The following is a 24,662-nucleotide window of genomic DNA, read 5'->3' on the forward strand; positions in this document are numbered from 1 at the left end:
TCCCTCACTCCCTCTCTCTCTCTTACTCGCTCTGTCTCGCTCTGTCTCTCTCTCCCTCTCTCATAGGGGTGGGTTACATACCAGCTCTGATGCCAGGCCCATATGGCTGGCACGTCATTGGCAAGAGCCATCACATGAGAGCCGGTGATTGACATGCGGCCGCATTCACAGAGACTGGCTCCCCCCTGGGGGAGAGCAACTCGCCATCTGTCACTTGTTCTGAAAGAGAAAATGGAATAAGCAGCAGAGGACGGCGCGCAAATAACTTACTGCATGGATTTGTTGTTGTTCGCGTCCGTGTCGTTGGAGGGTAAAAACGAGGTTAATCTCATATTGACGGTTTAGAAACAATCCTCTAATTATCAATTTTAGCCTCTCGCCAAACCTGCTGCGGTGCAGAAGAACACACCATCCGCCAATGAACTCTGAACAATGAATCCCACTTGATATTTAGGGTGTGATTTGTGAAACGTGCCCTTTCATCAGCCCACGCCCCACACACTAGATCAGGGTGCAATCGGCTTAATGAGTCAATTTAACGGCGCTAAGCAGCGTCTTGCTTTGGGTTGCCAGGTTGAGGTTGCCAGGTTTGGCACGAGTGGGCGGCGGGCGGCGATAAATGTGCCAAAGGTGGCAGAGGCACAGATTGACGGACGGACCAGGAGAAGATGCAAGAGACACAGAATCACGACGTTTGCGGCAGACACAACATGTGTGAGGACAAAATTTACAATAGTCACCGTTTTTCAGTCAGTTACAGAGAAATAAGTCATCAACAATCATCACAACTGACATACACGGGCAACTGATGTAACTCGCTAACTGTTTCATATTCATATATGTCTTTTAGTATGACAAAATTCTGATGAATGTTGTAAAATACGTCAACCACTGACAAAAACGTGATGAGGACAGGACATTTGCATAATAACAGCCATGGCCAGAGTGTCCATAAAACCCAAGCTTCAAAAAAGAAAACACAAGCAAAAATATTTCACAACCATGAACAGTTGCATGGCTCAGAAATTGGAAACACAAAAGCTTCTAATTATTTATCTTCATTTGGCACCTCAAATGACTGGACTCGAGAAACATCTAATAAAAACCACGCCTCCCCTGGCAGAATTGGGCAATGTGGTTGGAGTAACTATGTCTGGCCATTTAGTGGCACTGTGTTTCTATGGGTTTCAGGGGCAGAAAAAACAGCACCCTTAGGCCATCACACCCATCGCATGCGTGTCCTGGTCACAATAAATGATGCACTCAGACAGCAGCTCAGTGGACTGATGTAGAAGTATGGCTTTTGCTGTGAGTGATTTTAACTTACTCCCGTGCTATGACACAGGCCTTAGCTGCCCAGCGATGAGCTTCGGCTCTGTCACTGTTAGTTGCTGACCACAGCGGTTTAACAGATACAACAGACCCTATGAAATAAAACCCTGGTGATCATTACGGCCTAGTACCAGAAACCAGTGTTTTTATATTGGCTTGCTTTGGCTTAACATGTTGAAAAATACTCGTGTTTATTGAAAGAAAAAAAACTTACTCACTCCTTACTCAACTGAATGTCATGGTATTGTGAAAAACATGTTTTATAAAAACCTGGGATGAATGAAAAAGAGGCCGCTCAAGCAGAGGTGGAGTATCAAGACTTTGTTACCGGACTACGGTACAGTTTCTTACTTGTTTCTTGAGCATTAGGGTGAATGCAGCACAGTGTCACAAGGATGCGTGCCTTGTTGACTGGCCTTGTTTTCAGTGTAGCATTTGTTGCCGAAAGTTTGGGTTCATATAAAATGTGAATCCATAAATTATTGACTTCTTTGTAACCAGTATTACTTGATTCCCTTATGACAATCACAAGTTACACTGGTTCTAATGTTCATCTTAAAAGCTACTCAATCGATGTCAAGCCACTGAGTCGTTTTGAATATCGTTCTAAATGAACCAATGTCATCTTTGACTCTCATGCGCACCCTCAAACCATGATACTAATCGAATCGTTGCTCAGAAGCAACTCTAAAATAAAATCTCTGGTGTTTATGATTTGATTACAATCTGCCACCAAAGACTTTGTAATGATTTGTGGCTGGAACATAAATACAATGTTCAGTTGTCTCCACAAATCAAGCAAGCTTGATCAGCTCCATGCTCCAGTTTCATGTCTTTGTACTGCTGTTTGTGTTATCGTTCTTTTAGCCATGATTTCACTCTCCATTCATTGCGTGTGAAGCATTTTGTGACTGTCAGTGAAAAGTGCTCTTTAAATACACTTTGGTCATTCATTGATATCTTTTAACACAAAAGAAGCCAACAGCACCACCAAAACAATTGCTTAGACTGAGCATCGATATCTCTGTAGTAAGTTAGCATCATAAAGCCGTGCCAAATGCTTGCTCAAGGAACTCGCGACTGCTTTGCGTCTTGGACCCCAAATGATGGATCGAGCTCCCCACTGACATCTGAAAGACAAACTCTTCAGATCTCCCAGGGCAGACCAAAAAAACTCTATTCTTCAAGACAAAATTATAAACATTTGTTGTCACTCTCTTGCTTGGCTTACTCAAGGTTCGGTTTGATTTATGTTGATCTTGGTGTGAAACTCCAAGACAGTTATTGCACGACTATGAAACACGCTGCATATAAATAACACCATTTTTTGTTATTTATTGCGTGACAAACAAAAAATATTTCCCAATGATCGCAGCTGTTTTTTTTTTTAGGGATAAAGGAACACATATGTTGTTTTTAATAGACATTTAATCTCGGTGGGACATTTTAATCCAGCACCAAAATTAGACTGGGAATTAAGAGGTTGATTTATTAACCCTGAACATTTGATTTTTAAGGGTCAAAGATGACTTTCATGATGCTTTGTTTTCATCTTGCGAGACCAAAAATTCAGGGGGCTTCACAGCAGCCACCTAAGTCGTCCAGATTCGCAGTAATTTCTCAGTTTTGTCAGTGACTTTCAGATGTTGTCTTTCCTGACAGCTCATCATGCCATCATGCCTTCATATGGTGCTCCTTCCAGCACTATGAAATCCTCCCAACAAAAGGGTCCCCGGTGGCAGTGCAGAGGGGCAACATACTCACTTCCAGCTAAAGGAGCCAGAGCTCTGCAAGATGACTTCTTCAGTTGCAAAACAATTGTCAAATTAGTAACAGTACATTTATGGTATGGCGGTCTGTAATATCTATATCATCAAAAGGCAAAAAAATACTCTTATTTTTTTTCCTGTTTGATCAAGAACAGATGTGTGAGACAAATGCTACAGAGAATTGTGATGTAATATTCCATCAGACAAATCAGAAAAGGACCAGGACAGAAACTTCATTATATCAGATTAATAACAGATCATAACAGTGAGGATAACCACTGATGATCCATTGAAGGGCGTTTTTTTATGGGGGAAATTGTATTTTTCTTAAAGCTATCCCTTGTTATATTTCAACTGTAACTGTAACCATTATTTGGATTGTCTAAAACCAACAGTACCAGGGAAATACTCACACAGGGGACATACCTGTCTTCCCTACTGCATTCCTGCATGCACTTCCATCCTTCCATTGTTTTCAATGAAAGTTTCTCAGTTTCTCTTTCAGAGATGAGTTATGACACAGAACATCGCCTAGTATTTCATTTCGGTCGAATCTCTCTCTCTCTAATTTCTATGGAATTAATTAAGATGGAAAATGGATTCTTTGTGCCAATTTCTGCTTCTTAATAATTTTCTTTCAGGTTTGATTCTGACGAAATTCTATCATTAGATCTTGCTGACATCTAGTGGAATTTATGTGACACTGCAACAACAGACGCAAAGAAGTCGTTTTCTTCAACGTCCTCAACGATGCTCCGGCGTCTGTCAATTCTTTGTGTAAACACAATACACCCCATCCTATTTGAGACAATGTGACTTATGGAGTGCAGTGTGTTTGAGCCATTGTTCTCTTCCACTGGAGTTAATGTATGTTTTTCATACTTGTGCACAACCGTCACAAAGGCTGAGTTTGAGCGTGCTTTGCTCCAGTCTGACCCTGCCACAGACCATGTTGACCCCAAATGATGAGATACACATCTTGACTGCACACAAGACGTGAGTCTCTAACATTTGCTATTATATAAAATGGGGACCAGAAGAGGATAAATGATCTCTATTACTGTTGTTCTACCCACACTGTCTTGGATTCCACCCGATTTCCTGAGTCCTCTGATGCCTAAGAACCGATGTCTGTAGTTGCGGTGAATGCACTCCCAGAAAGCGCTTTGGCGTTGTTTGCCTTTGTCATTTTAGCATGCATTACATTTCAGTCTATGTGAAGGTGGTGATCCCTCTTTATTCCTGAAGATAACCCTTGCGACAAGGAAAGGCACAAACCGTCCCACAAATAGAAGATGAACAATACTCACAACACACACACATGTCAAGTTCGTAAATGGAACATACAGAAGTCCTGAACAGAGAAAATGAAACTGACTGTTGTAATTAACAGCGCGTTTGGACACCAACCTCCCTTGCAAAGTTCTGCTGGTTCTATGTCATGTGTGCTCCGCCCTTGAACAGCCTTCGCTGCAGCTTAATCCACATCAAGTCAATGGCCTCGACCTGAGATTTAGATTGATGACACACCGCCCAGGTAGCCACCGCCCACTACCTATAACCCCCTTGTCTTCCGCTGCTCAACCTCTTTTTGCACTCTGCTTTTGACTTGTTCTCATCATCTGATGCTAGGTGCCTACTCACTCAGTGTTTGTGTTGCCTGACGTTTTTCTTGGGGGCTGAGTGCGGTATACGGACTGTTTCAAGTGCTTTTATTTAGAGGCACCCGGTGCTTGAGGTAAACTCTTCGCTCATCGTCCAGGTGAGCTATCAGCCAAAGAGCTAGGCTGCTTTCACCAGCGCCATGGGCTTCTAATGAAGTGCTTCCACGTGCATCTAGCTGTCATTTTGTTTTGCACACTCTTGGGAGTGAACATGCTCTGATGATAATGCGCATGCTCCACAAACAGCTTGTGTTTTACGTCATCACATGACCGCTGTGGAGCCACGGTCTCTCGGAGTTTGAATAACTGATAGACAAGACCCCCGCACCTAGAGCTCGCGGAATGGAGGTCGGTTACCCCTGACTTGGCTGCGTCTCTGTCGAACTTTCTCCGGGAGTGGAGGGACTTGGGTAGTCCCCTTTCTCCGTGGATGGACAGAACATTAGGCGCGGGTTATGCGCTTCAGTTTTGTCCTCAACTTCTCGTGTTCGACGGGGTGCACAGCATAGTGACCCTCTCTCATCAGGAATGGGTGCGCTTAGAACAAGAGACAAACTCTTCTCCTAAAGTGGGTAGTTTCAAGAGTCCCGTCGGAGGAGTACAGGACATGGTTTTACTTGTTGTATTTCCTCATCCCGAAGAGATCAGGAAAACTGAGACCCATCCTGGATCTTCGGAGGTTAGATACTCACATTGTATCATGATTGCTCAGAACCCTGATGGTCAGGCAGCTTCTCTAGTGTGTCAGGCCAAGGGACTGGATGACAATGTGCCCATCCTCACACAGATGTTATCTGACATTCGCAGTAGGGAGCGATCACGCTCAATTCAACCGACTCCAGTTCGGGTACTTGTTGGCTCCGAGGACCTTCTCCGAGGTGGAGGACACAGCTTTGGAGCCTCTCAGATCTGAGGATCCTGACCTACCTGGACGACTGGCTCATTCTGGCGACATCCAGGTAGGAGGCACCTGAGCGTATGCCGTACGTCTGCGTTTTGCTGTCAATCTCCATAAGAGTGCACTGCATCCCACGAATTCCACATAACACCTGGGGATCCTCTAATCCGATGACAGCATGACACTCAGAGGTGAAGTCTTCAAGTGTTTCTGGAAGGTCTGTGTAATTCCCCATTTGAACCTTTGGTGGAGTCTTCATTGGAGGATCTTACACTTAAGAAAGTGTTGCTTCTGGCATTGACAACGGCAAAGCAGGTGAGTCTCTCAGTCAATCCTAGGTGTATGCCTTTTGAAGGTGAAGTGGACTCAGTGACCCTCCAACCTAACCCTGCTTTCAGGCCGAAGGTGATCACATCGGCTTACCGGTCACAGGTGGTCATCTTGCTGTCGTTCCATCCTTTAGCAGAATGCACCGGTTGCGTCCAGTTTGTGCGTTGTCATGTTATGCCACCAGAACTGGAGGTCTCAGACTGACGGACAGGCTGTTTATCTGCCATGGTGGGAGTCTCAGAGGGAGAGCAGTTTCTTCTCAGCGACTGGGTGTGCTCAGCCATCAACAAGGCATACCTTGCTGTGGGTGCTAAGGTCCCAGAGGGCCTCAGAGCACTTTCTACAAGGGCCATGACGCTCTCGTCGGCTGTGCTTCCATGGAGGACATCTGCCAGGTGGCATCCTGTGGGAATCATGATATTTTACCTATGATCATATTCATCAAGTATCTTCTATTGAATAAACTGTTTTATAATGCTTTGTCTAATGAAAGATTGAATCCAACAGATGCAGTGATAATGGGTAAAGTAACCTCAGTTTGATCCAGTATGAGAGGTATGTGTTTGATAAGGATCGTGTGGGAAAGATGCGTGGATGGAAGAGTGAGTTATGAAAGGCAGGAACCACCGGGTATGAGGACCATTGAGGAACCCAGGAGACATCTAACCCAGAACCGGTCCAAACAGCTTGAGTTGAGCCTGAGTTTGTGGGGACAAACATCTACCTTCCCCCAAGTGAAGGAAAGTGGAAGATAAGGAAGCTCTGGGGCAGCGATGAGTCAGCAGGATGAATTATGGAGCCAGGCAGAGATGGGACGAGCCAGTTTACAGCTTTCTACCCAAAAGGGCCAGGAAATGGGCAACAACAAGAGGATTCATCAACATCGCTCCAAACCAAGGGGTGTCGACCCCAGATCACGAATGTGGCGCCATGGCAGCCGGGACCCCAAGAGACTAGGACCATCAGTGAAGACTACACCCCAAGATGAACTGAAATGTGTATTAAAAGGGTCACGGCCAGAGATAGTCTTTGTCACTCTACACTACTTGAGCTAAGGCTAAGTCAGGTGTAGTTGTGGACCCAGAGCTCTGTTAGGGTAATTAGACTCCTCTGTCAGGGAATAAATTCTTTTGGATTTTAAGTTGTGGGTTTTTGGTAGTCATTCTCACGAGTAAACAAACACGCGGAAGATACATTAAAGGTGTGTATTCCTACAATACTCATCGTCGGCATCGACTTTGCTCGGTCGCTCCTAATGTCCTTTCTGGAGGTGCTTCTTTGTCCTCGGCTGACGTCAGGATGTCGGACGCTTGCTTCCTGAGGTCGTCTACTTTTCGGCTATGGTGGGAGGGAACTTATCCCACCGACTTATCTTCTCATTGTCAGATGAGAAGACGTCATGTTTCATGTTTCTTGTTTCATGAACATCATGAAACTACCGCTTGCCTTCAGGCAAATGCAAAAGCCATCACTTGGCAATTAAATAAACCCTCATTTCCGCCTTTAGCAGCGGCGTGCAAGATCTTCCACAGTTTCCACCTGTTCCCTGGCCACACAATCTCTCGCCAATTGGTTGTGCGCCCACCTCGCTGTGCGGCAAGTGACTTTGAGTGAGTCATTGTTTGTCATTTGCTGTGGTGTTGTGCTACAGTAGCACTTTGCCTGTGCCTAGCGTGCAGTATGGAATGAATTAGCAGTGTCCTCCAAAATTATGATTTATATTGTATCAGTCACGTGAAGTAAGTGCACACTTCAACACTCGCATATGCAAAACTGTAATGATAAATGATCATCAATCAAAAATGCTAAATATGCTAAATAAAGCTAAATAAAAAATTAGCTAAAAGCTAAATAAAATGTGACACCACGTGACTTAGTGCAAGAACCATGAAATGTGAGGCAGTGCCCCCTATTGACCAGCTGCCGACCCTTCAGTGTTTCTGACGCAAGGTTGGATTACAATTTATGTTTGTCATATCTTTGTCATATTTAGGCTTTCATTTTTGTGAAGCATTACCTAAAGTCTCCAACTTGGCGATACGTTTTATTGAACTTTAGTTGGTGTTACAGGGACAGGAAATATCCACGTACAATTTAAGGAGTTTTCATAACTTTTGTTTTAGTTTTTGTTTAGAATGCAGGTGTTTTACTACTGAGCTCGATATAAATCCTTAACATAAAACTCGACCAAGGATAAACCTCAAAAATCTTGTATTCAATTTTCAAAACGCGATATTTGTAGTGATACTTTCCACTGACCCGTGCAAAAGAGGCTTCCAATGTTTTGTTGCTATGATGCCGATGTAACAACCAAAATTTCTGTGGGATTAATAGAGTCTTTTATTTATTTATTTATTTTTTGTTAATTTGAACCTGTTATTTCTCTCCCCGGTTACTATAGTTATGTTGACGAAAATACGTAAAAATATAATATTTGGAGACATCTAGTGGACAATATAAATAACGCAATGCAAAGAAATCCACTTAATTATCATAAGTGTAAAACTGTCCGTTTCAAAATGTATCGTTGAAGAACCACACCAGGAAGCAGGCCTGGATCGCACACACATGCCCAGTTCTCGATAGGTCTTGATTGACAAGCCTCTAACATTCGGAGCTCTGATTCGCAGTCAGAGCTGTTACTACACACACACACAACAATACAGGCGGCTGTAGATGGGAATAATTACAGAAATTCACTACATCCTTTCCGTTTGGCTTTTGTACACTATAAACTAATAATAATGTCAATGTATAAACCTTACCAGAACACTCTTAATCAATTATTATTGTATTTTTTTTTTAACAAAAATGCTCCATATCATGAGAACATTATCCTGACGTGACACATGTTTTGGATTTCGACAGCAGACATGTCCAGCTCATGCCATGTACTGTGAACCGTTGTCACTGGTGCCCTCACAGTTGGTGGTCACTGGGCGCTGTGGACAGGCTGTGGTGTGAGTTGGAATTTTACCTCGCTTACTTGCTCAAGAACTTTTATTAAATGTATATCATGTTCAGCTGTTCCACAATGACGTCATCAACTATGATGGAGCAGGGGTAACCATCCATTGTACGCTGAAACACCTCACTTGCTGGATTTTTTGTCCACTCTGCCAAGAGAGAGAAGACAGTTGCCCCTGATATCTGTGCCGCCTCTTCAACACTACACATGGGATGGCGGGGTCTCTTGACCACAGACAGGACGTTGGGATCTACAGTCATGGTGTACGTGACAGGGAGTTCACCAAGCTTGTCACTGAAAACATCTTGAAACTGGGTGATTATCTATGTACAGAAAATCGTTTCACCATCTGTAGCCACATGATGGACGTCTGGGCTAATTGAGGCGATGCCCATGTCTATGCATGCACGAAATCATAGAAGTAGCTGGACATTTTTGTCCACTATGTAGAAGGGTAGCAGGTAGCGTTGCCCTTCAACACGGTGGAGGAGGCTGACTTGCTGCGGCACATGATCTGACAGTGCCCTGATTTCAAAATTGTTCTTAAACAGTTGGGGAAAAAAACTGTAAAACCAGCTGCCATTTATGAGCTCCTTATAATTTTAATTATAAATATATATTTAATAAGTGAAAATGTTATTCCATCAACATGCCAACAAGGGCCACCTGTTTTCTGACTCTCTTGATCACAACACAGCATATGAAATAGTTAGGATCACCGTATTATTTTTGGTTTCCACTCAGTTGAATAATTTTCATTTCATGTTCATCATAAGGACTTTTGCTAGATGACGTGCTTTTTCAGTGCTTGAAGAAGCTGTTAAATGGTGACTTCAAAACCAGAGTGTAATATTGTATATTGTCGACACGGACAGAGCCCCAGAGAGTTTACTTCTTAGAAATTCTCCATAGGTCAATCCCACATAACACAGTTAACGCACTCCCCCTAGTGGTAGAAGTTATACACATACATCACACAGAGTACTAGTTGATTTCTTTAGTATGATGGAATAAGAATGATGACTTCAAAATAGCTCATGAATGTAAATATCATGTCGTGCTTTTCCTTCACTGCACCTGATATCTGCATGGAGGGAAGAGCTACTCCTGACTGTCGTTCAGCTCGTCCATTTTTCAGTGTTATCTGACTTTGTCTTTCGTTTTTCTTGCGTGCGTTCATTTCAGACCCCCCTTTCTTGTTTGGACAATATACAATTCTGCAATTGATTCCCTTTTGGCAATCAAGTTGTATTATTCCCATTAATGTTTTTTTTCTTCCACATTAACGCATCACTTAATGTAACATGTCGCAGCAGCTAAAATAAGCATTTTCTGTGTGTAATTACACTGCTGTTTTCCCCACTGAACTTGAACACACCGTGAATGCTCGTCACGCTCCTCCGTCCTCATCCTCGCTGATCGCTCCTGGAGGGGGGAGGGAGGACTTGAGAGAGGACGGCGTGAGCACTGTGACCATGAGAAGGTTCTCCGTCCACAGCTCTGTTTGAAATGTATTTGATGCGGTAATATTTGCATCGACTAAAGCGCATTTAGATACAACTCCCACGGGAAGGTTTGCTGGATCGTCGGAAGCCGGGTCGTGATGGATCCACTGTTGCCAACCGACACGGGTGTGATGGACAGAGAGGAAGACAAGGACGCCAAGAGGAAGATCCAGTTCTCTGTGCCTTCTGGAGTGCCCACCCAGCTGGACCCCCGACAGGTGGAAATGGTGAGTGTTGTTGTGCCGCTGTTTACCCTCTATGGGCGTGCGCGCGTGCCAAGCCTCCAACTACTCCCAGCACCTCGACTTGGTCGCCACTCATGCTTCACCACTATCAATAGGAACTTAAGTATTAAGTACGACGGCTTCTTCCCACAACTAGTGCAAGTAGAGTCGCGTTTGTAATTACAGTTTCCCGTAAAACGTCCTTCTGCCAACATCAGCGTGTGCAGTATGTGTGCATTCTGATATATATATATATATATATATATATATATATATATATATATATATATATATATATATATATATATATATATATATATACCGTCATCGTTCATCATCACTTTTACAAACATCACCCACTTCTCTTGCGCTGCCAGTATTGTACCGTGTAGTTTACACCATGTGCAGTAACCTGCTGACAACCTGTAACCAGCAACCATCACCATATACACCTCGTCTGTTACTGTGAAATCTACCTGTACCACAAAGATGAATGCTCCAACATTTATAACCATAACTGTAAAATGTGATGCAAATGATCGAGTCCAAGATGACCATCACGTTGGCCGCAGTATTTACAACAGGTCGAGAAACAAAAGTTGAAAGACAAAAACAAAATCTAAATGAATCAAAATTACCAGTAAACAAAATCCAATCCAACGGTGGAATAAAAAAAAAAAAAAAAAATGGAGGAGACAGGGCACAGCGGGTCTGGGACACAACACCCAGCGACAGCTAGGCAAACACACAAAAAATGCTAGAAACAAAACTAGAACTCAGAGGAAGACCCAGAAGAAAACTGTGCCGGGTTAAAACAGATCTTTGAGAACATTACGTTAAAATATCAATGCTTCAAAAACACAAGCATACATAAAACAGTGGAAATTTCCACCATGGCAAACCAAGCTCCATTTCTGCCAAGCAAGGACCAACACCAAGCACACAACAGGAAGCGACTTCCACAATATAGGTTTTGGAACCAAAGTTGCATCTGATCCAAAACACTAGGAGTTATGATAGGGTTATGTTCCTAAAGCAGGAAAATAACCCAAACTTAAAACACAAAGTTGAAAATCAGGCTGCACAAACAGGTGTCTGATTGTCACTGGCTAATGCAACTTTTTTAATGATTAGTGGACTTGTTGATGTGTATGGGTTGAAAATGTGTGTATTGTAGTGTGGTAATGGTAATAAAAAAGAAACAAAATATTGTTGGAAATTGCTCCATTTGAAGTCTACTGGCTCTCTCTGTATCTGGTGCAAGTCAAGATGCTCAGTCAAAGCCATGCGTCCAACAATGCGGCAGCTCTGTAAGATGGGTAAAAACAAGGTCACACCCAAGTCTGGTGGCTTGTCACAAGGACTGTGATGAGGTCAACCATGGCATAAACGCTTCACACCTCATGGACCAAGAGAGAGCATTTCCCATTCTGTGTCAATTGAGGCTAACAGGTCATTACATAACAAGCAATGCTGGATTCTGATGAAGTCTTTGCTTTTGATTGAGGGCAGCAGGAGACAGGCAGCACTTGGATTAAGCTGAGCTGTTTGCAGCCTCCGTTGTTGTTGTTAAATATGACAAAGAAGGAAGGTGAGCAGAGAGGGAGGGAGGAAGGATGTCAAGAATACGACTGTCAGGGATATTAAAAAACAGATTTGCCTCGGGCAAACATATGGGAAAAAGGTCAGTTAGTGAGTCATACATCAGAAGGAGGTGGTGATTATGTTATGTAAAGTGCTGCAGTCAATGCTGCACTAAAACTGCGGAAGATTCATCACAATTTGGGCACCCTGAACAGTAAACCGACTTCAAAAAGATGAACTTGCCAAACCATGTAAGAGCAATATGTCCTTATTAGGTGAAGGGCTTTGGTTTTTCATTGTGTTTACTCAATGCAGTGCCCATTCCCATGGGTGCACTGGTGTGCAGCTAATTTGGCTGTCATCATGTCAGCCATCCAATGGTGGCACAGGTTTTTTTTTTTAATTAACTAATTCATTTGAAAATTTATGTTTTAGCAGGGAAGCATCTATCCACATGTTTTCCATTTATAGTCAGAGAATTTGGATATCTGTTGACACTAGGGATGCACCGATTCTGATCCTGGTATTGGGTATCACCCGATTCAGCCTCTTAAAGTTGGATCAGTGAAAAACTGCCGATTCGGGAGCCGATCCTACCGCTTAAACTCTTATGTTTAGTGTTCATGTTGAGATCATGCGGGGAGCCCGTCATTATGATAACATGGCAGCAGCTCACAGCAGATACAGCGCTGTGCAGCGGAGTTCTATTTCCTATGTGCTCTGCCCTCTCACGGCCTTCGCTATTGGAAAAACACGCTATGAACATATTCATAGAACCTCTGTTATGTGAGTAAGCACCAATTTTCAATTTCCACCTGAAGCTGAGCGGATCACTAGTTTGTCACTGACTTGAATGAGTGAATGAATGAATGGATGTACACAGCAGCTGCGCATGTGTGTACTGTAGGAAGTGCTTCATTGAGCGTAAAACGCTGAACCAGCTTAGCTAGATCACGTGTCACTGCACTACCCCACTGAGATCTGTAAATCATCAAATAAAATCATTGCAGAGTCTCTAAAACGGCGGATGGCATTGTTAAAGTTTGTTTTGAATTGAGCCTGAGCTTAAACTACAATTATAATCCTCCTGAAAAAAAAAAAATCTCCAACTTGCATGTAGAATCCTTGTCGATTTGAGGCGGTGCTGCAGGCAACATTCTTTAGAGAGAGAAAGACAGAGATAGAGAGAGAGAGAGTTTGTAATATCCATAAGACGTCATTTTTACTTAAAGCATGACCAGTGTTATACCACAACATGGAAAGATGGTGAATACCTAAGCACTGGTATCGGATCGATATCGGTCTACACCCAAAGCCCAGGAATCGGTATCAGTATCGAAAATAAAATGAAAGTCGGTGCATCCCTAGCTGATACTGCACATATATTATTCTGATATGATGCTACTGCTCTGTGGTCTATTCTGTGACCAACCGTTGAATGCATTCAAACATAACCCTGCAGAGACCACAAGCTAGCCGTAGGCTCTAAAAAAAGGCCTTCAAAACACCATTATCATGGAGTCAAATGTGGCAGGTTTGGGGCTTCATGCATACTTACATGGATTCCACACTGAAACATGGTACCAAAATACCAGCATCATACCAACTAGTAGTGATGCTGTGAAGACAGAAAAGAGTTTGGTGGCGTTAGAAGCTAGACATCCATAGTGTCAGGTTGTGGTCCATTTCCAACCATGCGGTTACTCAGAAAGTATGAATCATGTGCTGAAACATCTCACCACAGTGTTGCCTCATTGTGTTCACCCATCACATTTGATCTCTACAATGACTGAATTGTTTTTTCATTGACATGTAGTACCTAAACTCAACGACGTGTTTTACTCTGCTTAATAGTGTTGACTGTTGTGGTGTGAATGTTTCTGAAACTGCCGGAGATGTTCTAAATGCAGAGCGTGGGTTGTGGCCAAAGCCATATTCCTGTATGTGTGCTTCGTTTTGATGGGGAATATCAACATGTATTGTGAAGAGAGCACCTACATCACAATATTGATAATGATTGATCATTTGAACTACGTGACTTGCTCCTTCGAAATTCTGTATATTCATATATAATTGTTTCCTATAGTTGGACATGACGTGATTTCATTCTGTAACAACATACTCCTTTTGTCTTTGGTGAATGATAAGATCTTAGGTCATTTTATTTATTATCTTTTGAAGATGATTCATCGCATTTTGAGTGTGCACATGATTTTAACTACAATGTAAATAGACGATGCATTGGATTCAATACTCGTTTGGCAGGAAAAGAAAAATAAAAGAAACTTTTGTTTAAGCTTTTGCAAGCCACTGTGTGAGGTTGTGGTTTCTTCTCAGTCAGTTCAAGTGAGACATGTCAGCATGTCCACATTTAAACAATGATACCTACATGTTTGCTTCAGCACTATGAAGGCATCCATTTTAGCTTCTCTTTGGACTCTGAAATTTGTATAATTTAAAATATTACATCATGATTTATTTTTAGTAGTGATATTTGTCAGACAAAATATAAGAAAGTTGTCGAAAATGCATAAACATTGATCAAGTTCTATATGTCACAGTGGTATACACAATTCCCAGCACCTAGCTATATGGACAAAGTTAAGTTGGTGGACTGGAATGATAGTTTTCACAAAACTGAGAAGTGTGATAATCCGCTTCCCTCTGTGCAACATACTGCAAGTGCTCATGCATAGCAGACATACTACCATGGTCAGAAGCTTAGTTTTGTTTTGGTGTCATCCAATCCAACACTGGTTTGAGTTGCCAGTGGTCTGTCCTAGGGGTATGCACACTTTCACCACCAAAACCGTCCACTTGACAATCTAGTTCCTAAAACCCAGCATGTGGTCCCCTTCAACCCTTAATTCAGGACTTTATTTACACCGTTGCTTATCTTTCTCTTTGAAGATAATGTTTTGAATAAAATATAATGTGAGGTAAAAACCTTTAAAAAGTTTATTGTCAGACAATGAATTGCCTGTAAACAGTCCTGACTCCCACCCTGTCGGATTATGTTGGAGAAAAACACTGACATGCCGCTGCTGAAGACTTCTGGTGCTTTATGGTTCTTATGTAGTGTATATATTTTATTCCAACACAGATTTGTCATCCATTTTGTGAAGAAACAAGTGCTGAACCTGCTGATCCCTCCTCAGAGATACCTCTTTTTGTGTGCAGCAGCACATGTCCACTTTCATATTTTCATGTTGTGGTGTGATGAACGGCATCTTTTACTTCAAATGTAAGTGGTATCTCCCACTCGAAGAGGAATGATGAATATGGATAAGTCCAGAGTGAGCAGCCCACACCTCCAACCCACGCTCTGATCCCAGATTGGACTGGAGCACAAACTAAAGACGGCGATTTCATAACATAATCAGGCTATTCTTTATCAGAAAGTCTTGTTGTTTTTCAATAGTTATGAAGAGCCATTGTTAGTTGTCAGTTACAGAGTCTTGGCTGCTTGAATCTTATTTTTAAGATCTCAAATCAATGTTGTACTCTCATTACCTGTGCTTTATTAAACATTCCCTCAGTCCAAATTATGCAAGGTGAGCTAAAATGTGATGACACTATTTGTTGTAACGTCCCATGAAATATTGTTCAGAGTGCTGGGAGCAGGTCTTTTTGTCAATGGAATAATGGGGAACTCTGTTCAGCTTAATGCTGGCTAGCATAATTCTCCAGCATGCAAGGATCTCCTCACCGGGATCTCTGTACTGAAAGCAGAAGGGGGGGCAGAGTGGTGGTGTGCTGTTGAGCATGTGAACTATGAAAGTGATGGAAGTCATTGCTGACTAGGGCTGAACGATTAAATGCATTTGCGATTAAACCGCAATGTGATAAAACGTGATTTTTTAACCGTAAGGCTGCGAGTTGACTGGTAACGTGACTTTCACGTTGGCGGTGCAGCGCAACGGTGAGCTTTAGCCATTGAGCTGTAAATTACGGCTTTAGCCTATAAAGGTAAAATGGGTGCAAAAGTGGCACATACCCGTAACACAAGACTTGTATCCATGCGTCAGAGGCACATACGCGTAACTGCACATTTGCATCCGTAAACCCCGTGGCATGTGCGTGTAAAAAGAAGATTTACATTCATACAAACATGAAAAGTCATTTCGACTGCATAAGTTCCACATACTCGTAGAACACGATCCGTATGTGCGTGCACCCTTTTGCACCTCTTCTCGTACCTGTAAATAAAACTGATGCGCACTAGTAGAAGTGGCGGCAATACGTGCCTGTTACTCCATGTGCGTTCCCGGTAGTCACGTGACGTCTATTGTCCAATTGGCTTTTTTTATTACTAATTATGGGCTGTTTATGTTCAGACAGTGCTTTAAAAGTGCAGTCTACGTTTACATGAAGAGTTGGACGTGTTAGAGTGGTAAAGCCACATATTGGTTTGCATTATTGTTGTAATATGCACTTTAGTTTGTGTGATTCATCAGTTTAGTAAGTCTACAGTTGAAACTGAAGTAGACAAATAAACCATCTTTCATTTTAATTCATGCTTCATTTGCCTTTATCTTAACATAAGAATAGCCTATAAGGAAGAACAATTATATATACTGAATCACATATGGTTATTATAATACAGATTGATTTATTAGTTGTGTTTGCTGCAAAATACATGAGAAGAGGACCTTGAAAAGTAATCGCACATTTAATCGCAATCGCAATATTGAGAGAAACAAATCGCAATTAGATTATTTCCCAAAATCGTTCAGCCCTATTGCTGACTAGCGTCTTCATCTTGCAGCTCACTTTGCAGCTTAGTTACCTTTTTCAGGCTTTCTTCAGCGGCTTGGCTCTACATGAAGGTGTGCTCAACTCTCTGCAGCTTGACTGTGGACGCATCTGACCAAATCACTGTTGAGCTAAAAGAGGGAAGTAGGGATTCCTCAACTTCCCACCAATGTCCAGCACTAATTCACGTTTAACGTAGCTGAGGCATAACGAGTACAAAGTCCTTCACGCAGCACAAATGTTGAAGTAGAAATCTTCATTTGTATTTAATTATGAGAGCAATACCAATGCTGCTAACTGCCAATTACTAATAAGTTACATTATTAATCAGGAAACTGTCTTCTGTCCCAATGTAGATTCGACGTCGGAGGCCAACACCTGCCACACTCTTCCGGCTAACAGACCCCCCATCACCAGAGGACGATGGAGGACCACAACAGGTTCATACTATTGACACCATCTGATAGTCAGTGCCTAACTTAGAACAAGGCTTTTGGCTAGGACTTTGAAACAGGGCGTCCAAAGGCCCGCCGTCAGCCTATAACCCTGTCCCCATTTAATTCCTCTCCCGACACGCCATGACAACAAACGGAAACTTGCAACAACTTGCGTGGTAAAAAAGAAGCTGTAAACATCTATTTGCACAAAAATAACTTAACAAAACAACAAATAACAAAACAAGCATCTAAATCAAATAACAAACAGAGATAAACAGATGCAGGGGTCTCCTGGGCAATTGCGGACAAGCATACAGTTTTACAGTCTGAGCTTTGTATCTGTGATAATTTTCTAAACTTTCACATCTTAAAACATTCATTCGTTCAAACACTATCTACACTATATTACCATAAGTATTTGCTCACACATCCCAATGATCAGAATTAGTGTCATAGTCACTTGGCCTGGCCACAGGTGTATAAAGTTAAGCACCAAGGTGTGCATACTGTTTTGACCAACATTTGTGAAAAATCGGGCCGCTCTCAGGAGCTCAGTGAATTCCAGCGTGGAACTGTCATAGGATGCCACCTGTGCAACAAATCCAGTCATGGGATTTCCTCGCTCCTAAATATTCCACAGTCGACTGTCAGCTTTACTCCATTTTTTTAGAGTGTGTGTGTGTAAAATAAATAGACATACATGAAAGTTGACGAGCCATACGTTGAAGTTGTGGGAATGAGTAGTGGAAAGTAGACTAGTGGCGGAGAAGTATGTTGGAGTGGTGGAGGACATGGGTGCCGAATGTAAGACGGTGGTGAGGTGTGCTGCAGGTGTAACAGAGGAGTTCAAGGTGGAGGTGGGACTGCACCAAGGCTCAGCTCTGAGCCCCTTCTTGTTTGCCATGGTGATGAACAGGTTGAGAGATGAGGTAAGACGAGAAGCCCCTTGGAGGATGATCTTGGCAGTTGACATTGTGATCTGTGGTGAGAGCAGGGAGCAAGTGGAAGATAAGCCAGAGAGGTGGAAGTGTGCCTTAGAAAGGAGAGGAATGAAGGTTAGCCGCTGTAAGACATAATACATGTGTGTGAATGAGAGGGACCCAAGTAGACAGGTGAAGTTAGAGGATGTAGAGATAAAGAAGGTGGAGCATTTTAAGTTCTCAGGCGCAACTGTCAGGGCGATGGAGAGTGTAAGAAAGCGGTGAAGAAGCAGGTGCAGGCAGGATGGAATAATTGGAGAAAAGTGTCAGATGTGATGTGTGACAAAAGGGTGTCGGCAAGGATGAAAGGAAAGGTGTACAAATCGGTGGTCAGGCCAGCAATGTTGTATGGTTTGGAAACAGTGGCACTGAGGAAAAGACAGAAGGCAGAGCTGGAGGTAGCAGAGATGAAGATCCTGAGGTTCTCTCTGGGAGTGAGCAGGATGGATAGGATCAGGAAGCAGTAGATCAGAGGGACAGCACATGTCAAGTGTTTAGGAGACAAAGTCAGAGAGGCTAGATTGAGATGGTTTGGACATGTACAGAGGAGAGATAGACAGTACATTGGGAGGAAGATGCTGAGGTTGGAACTGCCAGGCAGAAGGTGGAAAGAGGAGATTTATGGACGAGGACATGAGATTTGTAGGTTTGAGAGAAGAGGAAGCAGAGGACAGGGTGAGATGGAGGAGGATGACCCGCTGTGGGAGAAGCTGAAAAGAAGAGAAAAAGAAATAGAACCACATGTATTTTGATGCCTGTTAGTCTATTTTGCCACCAAGCCACCCTGCCACAAATCTTTGGTTTATTCTGCCTGGGAAAGAGGTGGAAGTCACTGGGGACAAGGTCTGGAGCCCACGGTGGATTAGGGAGGAGTTGGTAGCCACACAGGCTTCCAACTCCCAACTCGGCTAGTTTGGACTGGTGTGTCGTTGCGGTGTGTCTATTCCACAAACTGCAGTGACTGAACAACTGCAGCCACCAGTATGGTACTACAGTGGTACCTCGGTTCTCGACCACAATCCGTTCCAGAAGGCTGATTGAGAAGTGATTTGTTCGAAATCTGAATCGATTTTTCCCATTACAATTAGTGGAAAAAGAAATAATGCGTTCCAGGCCTTAAAATACGCTTTTGTAGGAGTGAATGTAGCGTGTCTGCTGCAGGTGCGCTGTTCGTCTATGTGTGTGGTCGGTGCATGAGGGAGGGGCATGAGTGAAGAGGTGCCCAGTGCGTGTCCAGCTCTGAATGTGCGGGTCTGTGCAGTTTGGCTGTGACAAAGTCATAAACCAAGTAACGCTCTGTCCCAGACTCGCCTCATCCCTGTCCCAGCTCCAGCCGACAACAGGACATCAAACCCTGGATTGCGCGCTCCGGCCTCGGAGGTGTCGAGAGGGAACAGCTACCCTGTGACACTCTACCACGGTCCAGTGCGGAGAAGGTTTTACACCTCAATATGAAGAAAAAACAGTCAGTAAATGTAGCTAACGGGACACGTCTGCATACAGAGGCTGCGTTTCACACAATAACAAAGCGCGTCATGGGTCAGCTGATCGGTCCGAGCAGGCTATGTTTTTTCCAGCTTTTATCGGGGGCGTTCGAGTTCTGGATTGTCGTTCGAAATCAGAAGCAAAAAAATCTCGAAATCTTTGTGCGAACTCCGATTTGTTCAAAGTCTGGGACGTTCGAAGTCCGAGGTACCACTGTATATGGAATCAGTAGTTAAGACATTGATGAACACTAGCTGATACCCTACCATAGACATGCTTTGTTGAGGTTCATTTATTGATTGAGTCAGTTATGATCCTCAACACATTTAGGTTTTGAAAACTTCACTAATCCTGAGAGGACAATTCATTTCAATAGTCAACCTGTGTTGGAGCAACAATGGAGCATCAACAGCACAGAGAGGCGGAATGCAAAGTGACAATTTCGCTGTCCATTTTGCAATTGCGCTTTTAACTAAGGACTTTAAGGGATTTTCCTTGTGGTTTATTTACATTGTACCACCAACTGCTGGCAGTGAGTCACAAGTGGCTGCTGGCACCTGGCTCTCCCCGCCTGGCTCACCGCCCTGCGCATCGTATCCTTTCCACCCTTTCGCTGTCGGCTCTTGACTGTTATGTTCCGCCCCATTGGTGGACTGGTCGCACAGTCACTTGTCCAGTTCACATGTTTATTTGATGATGTTGGTCTTATGTCACTGATGGTGTCAAAGGCACTCAAGAACATGATCAGCATGAGCAATGTGCATGCACATTCTGTTGGAATCAAGCCATCATGGACTCAACCATCTCTTTGTGGTGAACCCAACATGATAAGCATTAGACACAATGAACTGATGACAACATTTGTAGCCAATGCATTTAATCATCTTACTTGAAATACTTGAATAAAAGGTCAAAGACTCAATAATAATAATAATAATATTTCGGGATGCACAGTTTTTTTCCAAGACGAGTATTGTACAAGTACTTGCATTTTTCTTATATTTTGTTATTTGAACATTCCTCAGTATGATCTTTTTTTGTGAATGTGTGATGGTCCAACATTGGTATTGGTGCATCAATAATAATAATAATAATAATAATAATAATAATAATAATAATAATAATAATAATAATAATAATAATAAAGTGTGTTTATGCTGTCAAGATGTTCATTCTTTCATTCTTAATTCCTCATCGTTCTCTCTCCTCATAATTGTAAATATTTATCTTGTGACTATTGACCTGTGGGCCAAATTAAGGGCGCCCTACCTTTTTGAATCAAATATAAATTTTGAATTTGGGTGTCTGTTTTCTGCAGTGGATGCTCAGGGAAAACGGCCTTCTCAAAGGAAAACTGGTCAACATGTCGTCGTACCAGCCTCCTTCTCTCAAAGGTCAGAGTTTGGTGTTTTTCACATCTGAGAATAAATCGTCCCTCAAAGTGGAGATTTGGCAGATCCTCTCTGACTGGATAACTGACATATGCTCTGTATCTGCACTGGAATGTATGCCGTCCAAAAATCACAAGTTTGCGTGCGTGTGTATTTGTGTGTTTTTGTGTGTGGTACGTGTGCGTGTGTGTGCTGTGTGTGTGTGTATGTGTATGTGTGTGTGTGTGAGACTGTGTGATGTGAGATTACTTAGAGACAGCTGTGAGGTTGTTCTGGATAATACTGGATTAAAGACCTACATCGGCAGAATTTATTCGCGCACACACACACACACACACACACACACACACACACACACACACACACACACACACACACACACACACACAGACGTTGGTTTTGCTGTTTTTGTGTGGACCTCTCACCCTTAACTTAACCATCCAAAAGAAATGGCTAACCTTAACCAGGACTCTGAACCAAACTAACCATCAAATTATAATAAACAACTTTTACTGACATTTTGACCCTCTAACCCTTGTGAGGACATATTTAGTAGCTTCAATACTCAAAATGAGGCTTGACATGTATAAATGAGGCTTGTTGATTAACAACTCATTTAGGTTCTCACAAAGATAGGAGTTCAGGAACACACACACCTCAGCAGCTGTTATACTGTAAGTATTGAATTATCAAATAATGAATGTAAAGCTTTGATTTGAAATCACTCACTCTGAGCAGTGTGTTTTGAGACACTGCTCTGGGGAACGAACATCACCAAAGAGGATGGTATGAATTTGTTTTTAGCTGTACAGAGAATTGCCCAGGCCCACCTGTCCTCAATAGACATGACCTCCATGGACAAAGAAGACACCTCATCTGAAGAAGAAGTGGGTGAAGACAATGGACAAGTCCAGCTGACATCGACAGGTGACACTCAGCTCCTTTAAACGTATTAGTGTATGCTGGACAATTATCATTGTCTTAATGGGAAGTTCTTCTCCAGCAGATCAAAAAGAAAGAGAACCTTTTGGAGATCTGTCGTCCGACAGTTTGACAGGAAGCTGTGATCTCAGCAGTCACCAGGCAACTGAAGATGATGCAGAGGACAGTAAGGAAGAAGAGGGTGAATGATTTCTGCCCGAGTAACCAGAGACTGATGCGAAGGAAGAACACAAGCACATGCTATATGTGTATGAATTATAGGGGCTCATGGGTTATTTTACAATAGTGACATTGCTCAATTTTACATAATCTAACCTAATATTTCATGATAATGTTTTCATTTTTAAATGATAAACAGACTTACTACTTGCTACAAGTGGCCGCTTTGGAGTAGTCTGAACTTTTTCATAAATCGTCATCTCTCCTAACTCTGCAGCTAGTGTCATATTGGGATGATTTTTGACTTTGACCAGGACTCAGAATGTAAGGGACTGGCATACGGTGCATTGAAGACACAAGAGTTCAGCTGTCATCCAAACCTGGCTGACAAAACTCACAGCAGACTTCTACTGTCACCACACAGAGTCCTCAGGCAATGGAAAACTAGATCATTCATCAGATATTCTAAATTCATACACGGAACTCCTGCAAAGAGATGTGTGCCCGGGTGGCTTGAGTGTATCTCCGCATGAGGACATTTAAAGAGTGTTGAAGAGTTAAAGAACTTTCCGCTTTGCAAACATCATGGAATGCATTTTTCAACGTTTGGCGACATTGATTCCTTTTAACTGGTTGTAGGCAGTGGTGGGAAATTGTGTATTGTAATGTTCAAACGAGTGTGGTGGAAGTCCAAAACAAAATTAAACTATGCCAAGACACACTTCCAGAAATCAGTGAAGTCAGTGGTGCGATGGTGAATCATGACTGATGAATGTGTGCACATACCTTTTCATGATGTTTTGGGACAGAACATTTTAGCTGTTAAGAAAAGATGTACATAGATGCTCTTGTTTCTACTCTACTTACCTCCAAATGTGTTGAGGTTAAACTGATGATTGAAGCATATGTTGGTGTGAGTTTGATGACTGATGACCCATTGGGACCCCCTGTACGTATTGCTAAACTCTGTGTGTACATTTTTGTTACCAAGACTAATAGCAGGGCTTGAGAATAAAAGCACATATACGCCAGCACTCACTAACTGACACCATGTTCAATTAACAGAAAATAGTTCAGAATTTAGGCCATGTTTTATTTTTAATGAGCAAGCGAAAGAAAAAATGGGTTTAAGCAAAGAGATGAGACTTGTTGGCAGAGAAAGTAACTAACCTTTTTTTCCTTTATTAAACAAACATTAACAACTTGGGAGCTTTTACGTTAACCTATGAAGCGATTGTTCTCCTGATTTCATAGATGAACTATTCCTTGTTGGTGCTTGTTGATAATAAAAGGACTCTTGACTGAAACTGGAGTGGTTTGCTATCGGTGCAAATTCTGTGTTAATGTATGTATTTAATGTATTTCCTTTTTAATGTTGTCTGCTGTAACACTTTTAGTTCAGCATGGAGAGGGTAAGTGACTTGTTATAATGGTGCTCTTGGGTTGTATGACACAAACACGGTTACAGAATAGAAAGATGGAGTTGGACGCAGGGGAGGCTGAAATGTGGTTGGTAATGGAAAATAAAGTGGATTTAAAAATAAAAATCAACAAAAGGATTAAGAAGATTTGTGCCACGATGGAAGCTGACCAAAGCTAGTGATTTCATAAAAGCCAGAATACAGTGTAATCACACAGAAGACGGAAAACATAATATGTGGTCGACACAACTAAAGGACATGTTTGACATGATAGAATAGTAGGACGAGCCCCTGTCTTAAATCTGCCTCGTACAGTCACAGGACGTTTACTGTTACGAAAACTCGTGTGACTCGAGCTAAGCCGATGCTAGTTGAGACGCTTATTACATTTTTATTCCATGCAGTTTATGACTAATGTGATCCATTTGGAACAAATGTAAGAAAAAGGCAATGTAGGTAAGAGTGCAATAGCAGGCTGGTGAGTGAAGGAGTAGTAGTATCTTGGCGAGCGCGTCTATTACCTGCTCAGTTGCTCAACATCATTAGCTATGGCGGTGCTATGAGAATGATGAATGGCTGGAGTAGATCGTGGAGCAGAGCAGGTAAAACCGGTCCTGAGTGGGTGCATGTTTATGCTCCAACCAATCAATGTTCAGAGATCTGACCATTGATCACTATTAATGTTTAAATCCTGACCTACCAATGTCTCACTCACAAGAAAGATTCTCCTGCATAAGTCTTCAGATGATTGAATGACTTCAAACATTGCTAGAGACATCACTGATATTCATTTGCAGTTTGCCATCATGACGTGAGTC

General features: G+C 42.4%; 1 protein-coding gene across 2 annotated transcripts; it reads left to right on the top strand.

The window, feature by feature from the left end:
- The first annotated feature begins 10,377 nt into the window (after positions 1-10,377).
- Positions 10,378-24,303, top strand: LOC128759408 (protein phosphatase 1 regulatory subunit 1B-like). Of its 2 annotated transcripts, none has more exons than XM_053866305.1 (5): positions 10,378-10,693; positions 17,386-17,469; positions 21,250-21,325; positions 22,127-22,249; positions 22,326-24,303. In XM_053866305.1, exons 1-5 carry the CDS (start codon positions 10,565-10,567, stop codon positions 22,451-22,453), a joined length of 540 nt encoding a protein of 179 aa, XP_053722280.1. In that variant the 5' UTR covers positions 10,378-10,564; the 3' UTR covers positions 22,454-24,303. The 2 variants fall into 2 exon arrangements, with proteins under 2 accessions (XP_053722280.1, XP_053722281.1); XM_053866306.1 differs by having other exon boundaries at positions 22,329-23,952.
- Positions 24,304-24,662: the final 359 nt, after the last annotated feature.

The sequence above is a fragment of the Synchiropus splendidus genome, chromosome 5 (genome assembly GCF_027744825.2).
Source record: "Synchiropus splendidus isolate RoL2022-P1 chromosome 5, RoL_Sspl_1.0, whole genome shotgun sequence".
NCBI lineage: Eukaryota > Metazoa > Chordata > Actinopteri > Syngnathiformes > Callionymidae > Synchiropus > Synchiropus splendidus.

What these genes read in the sequence shown, in the direction of transcription:
- LOC128759408 (XM_053866305.1), top strand. Translation starts at nt 10,565, where the DNA reads ATGGATCCACTGTTGCCAACCGACACGGGTGTGATGGACAGAGAGGAA. An exon ending in ACGATGGAGGACCACAACAG is followed by an intron (nt 17,470 to 21,249) that starts GTTCATACTATT and finishes TGTTTTCTGCAG; the next exon opens with TGGATGCTCAGGGAAAACGG. An exon ending in CCAGCCTCCTTCTCTCAAAG is followed by an intron (nt 21,326 to 22,126) that starts GTCAGAGTTTGG and finishes ATTTGTTTTTAG; the next exon opens with CTGTACAGAGAATTGCCCAG.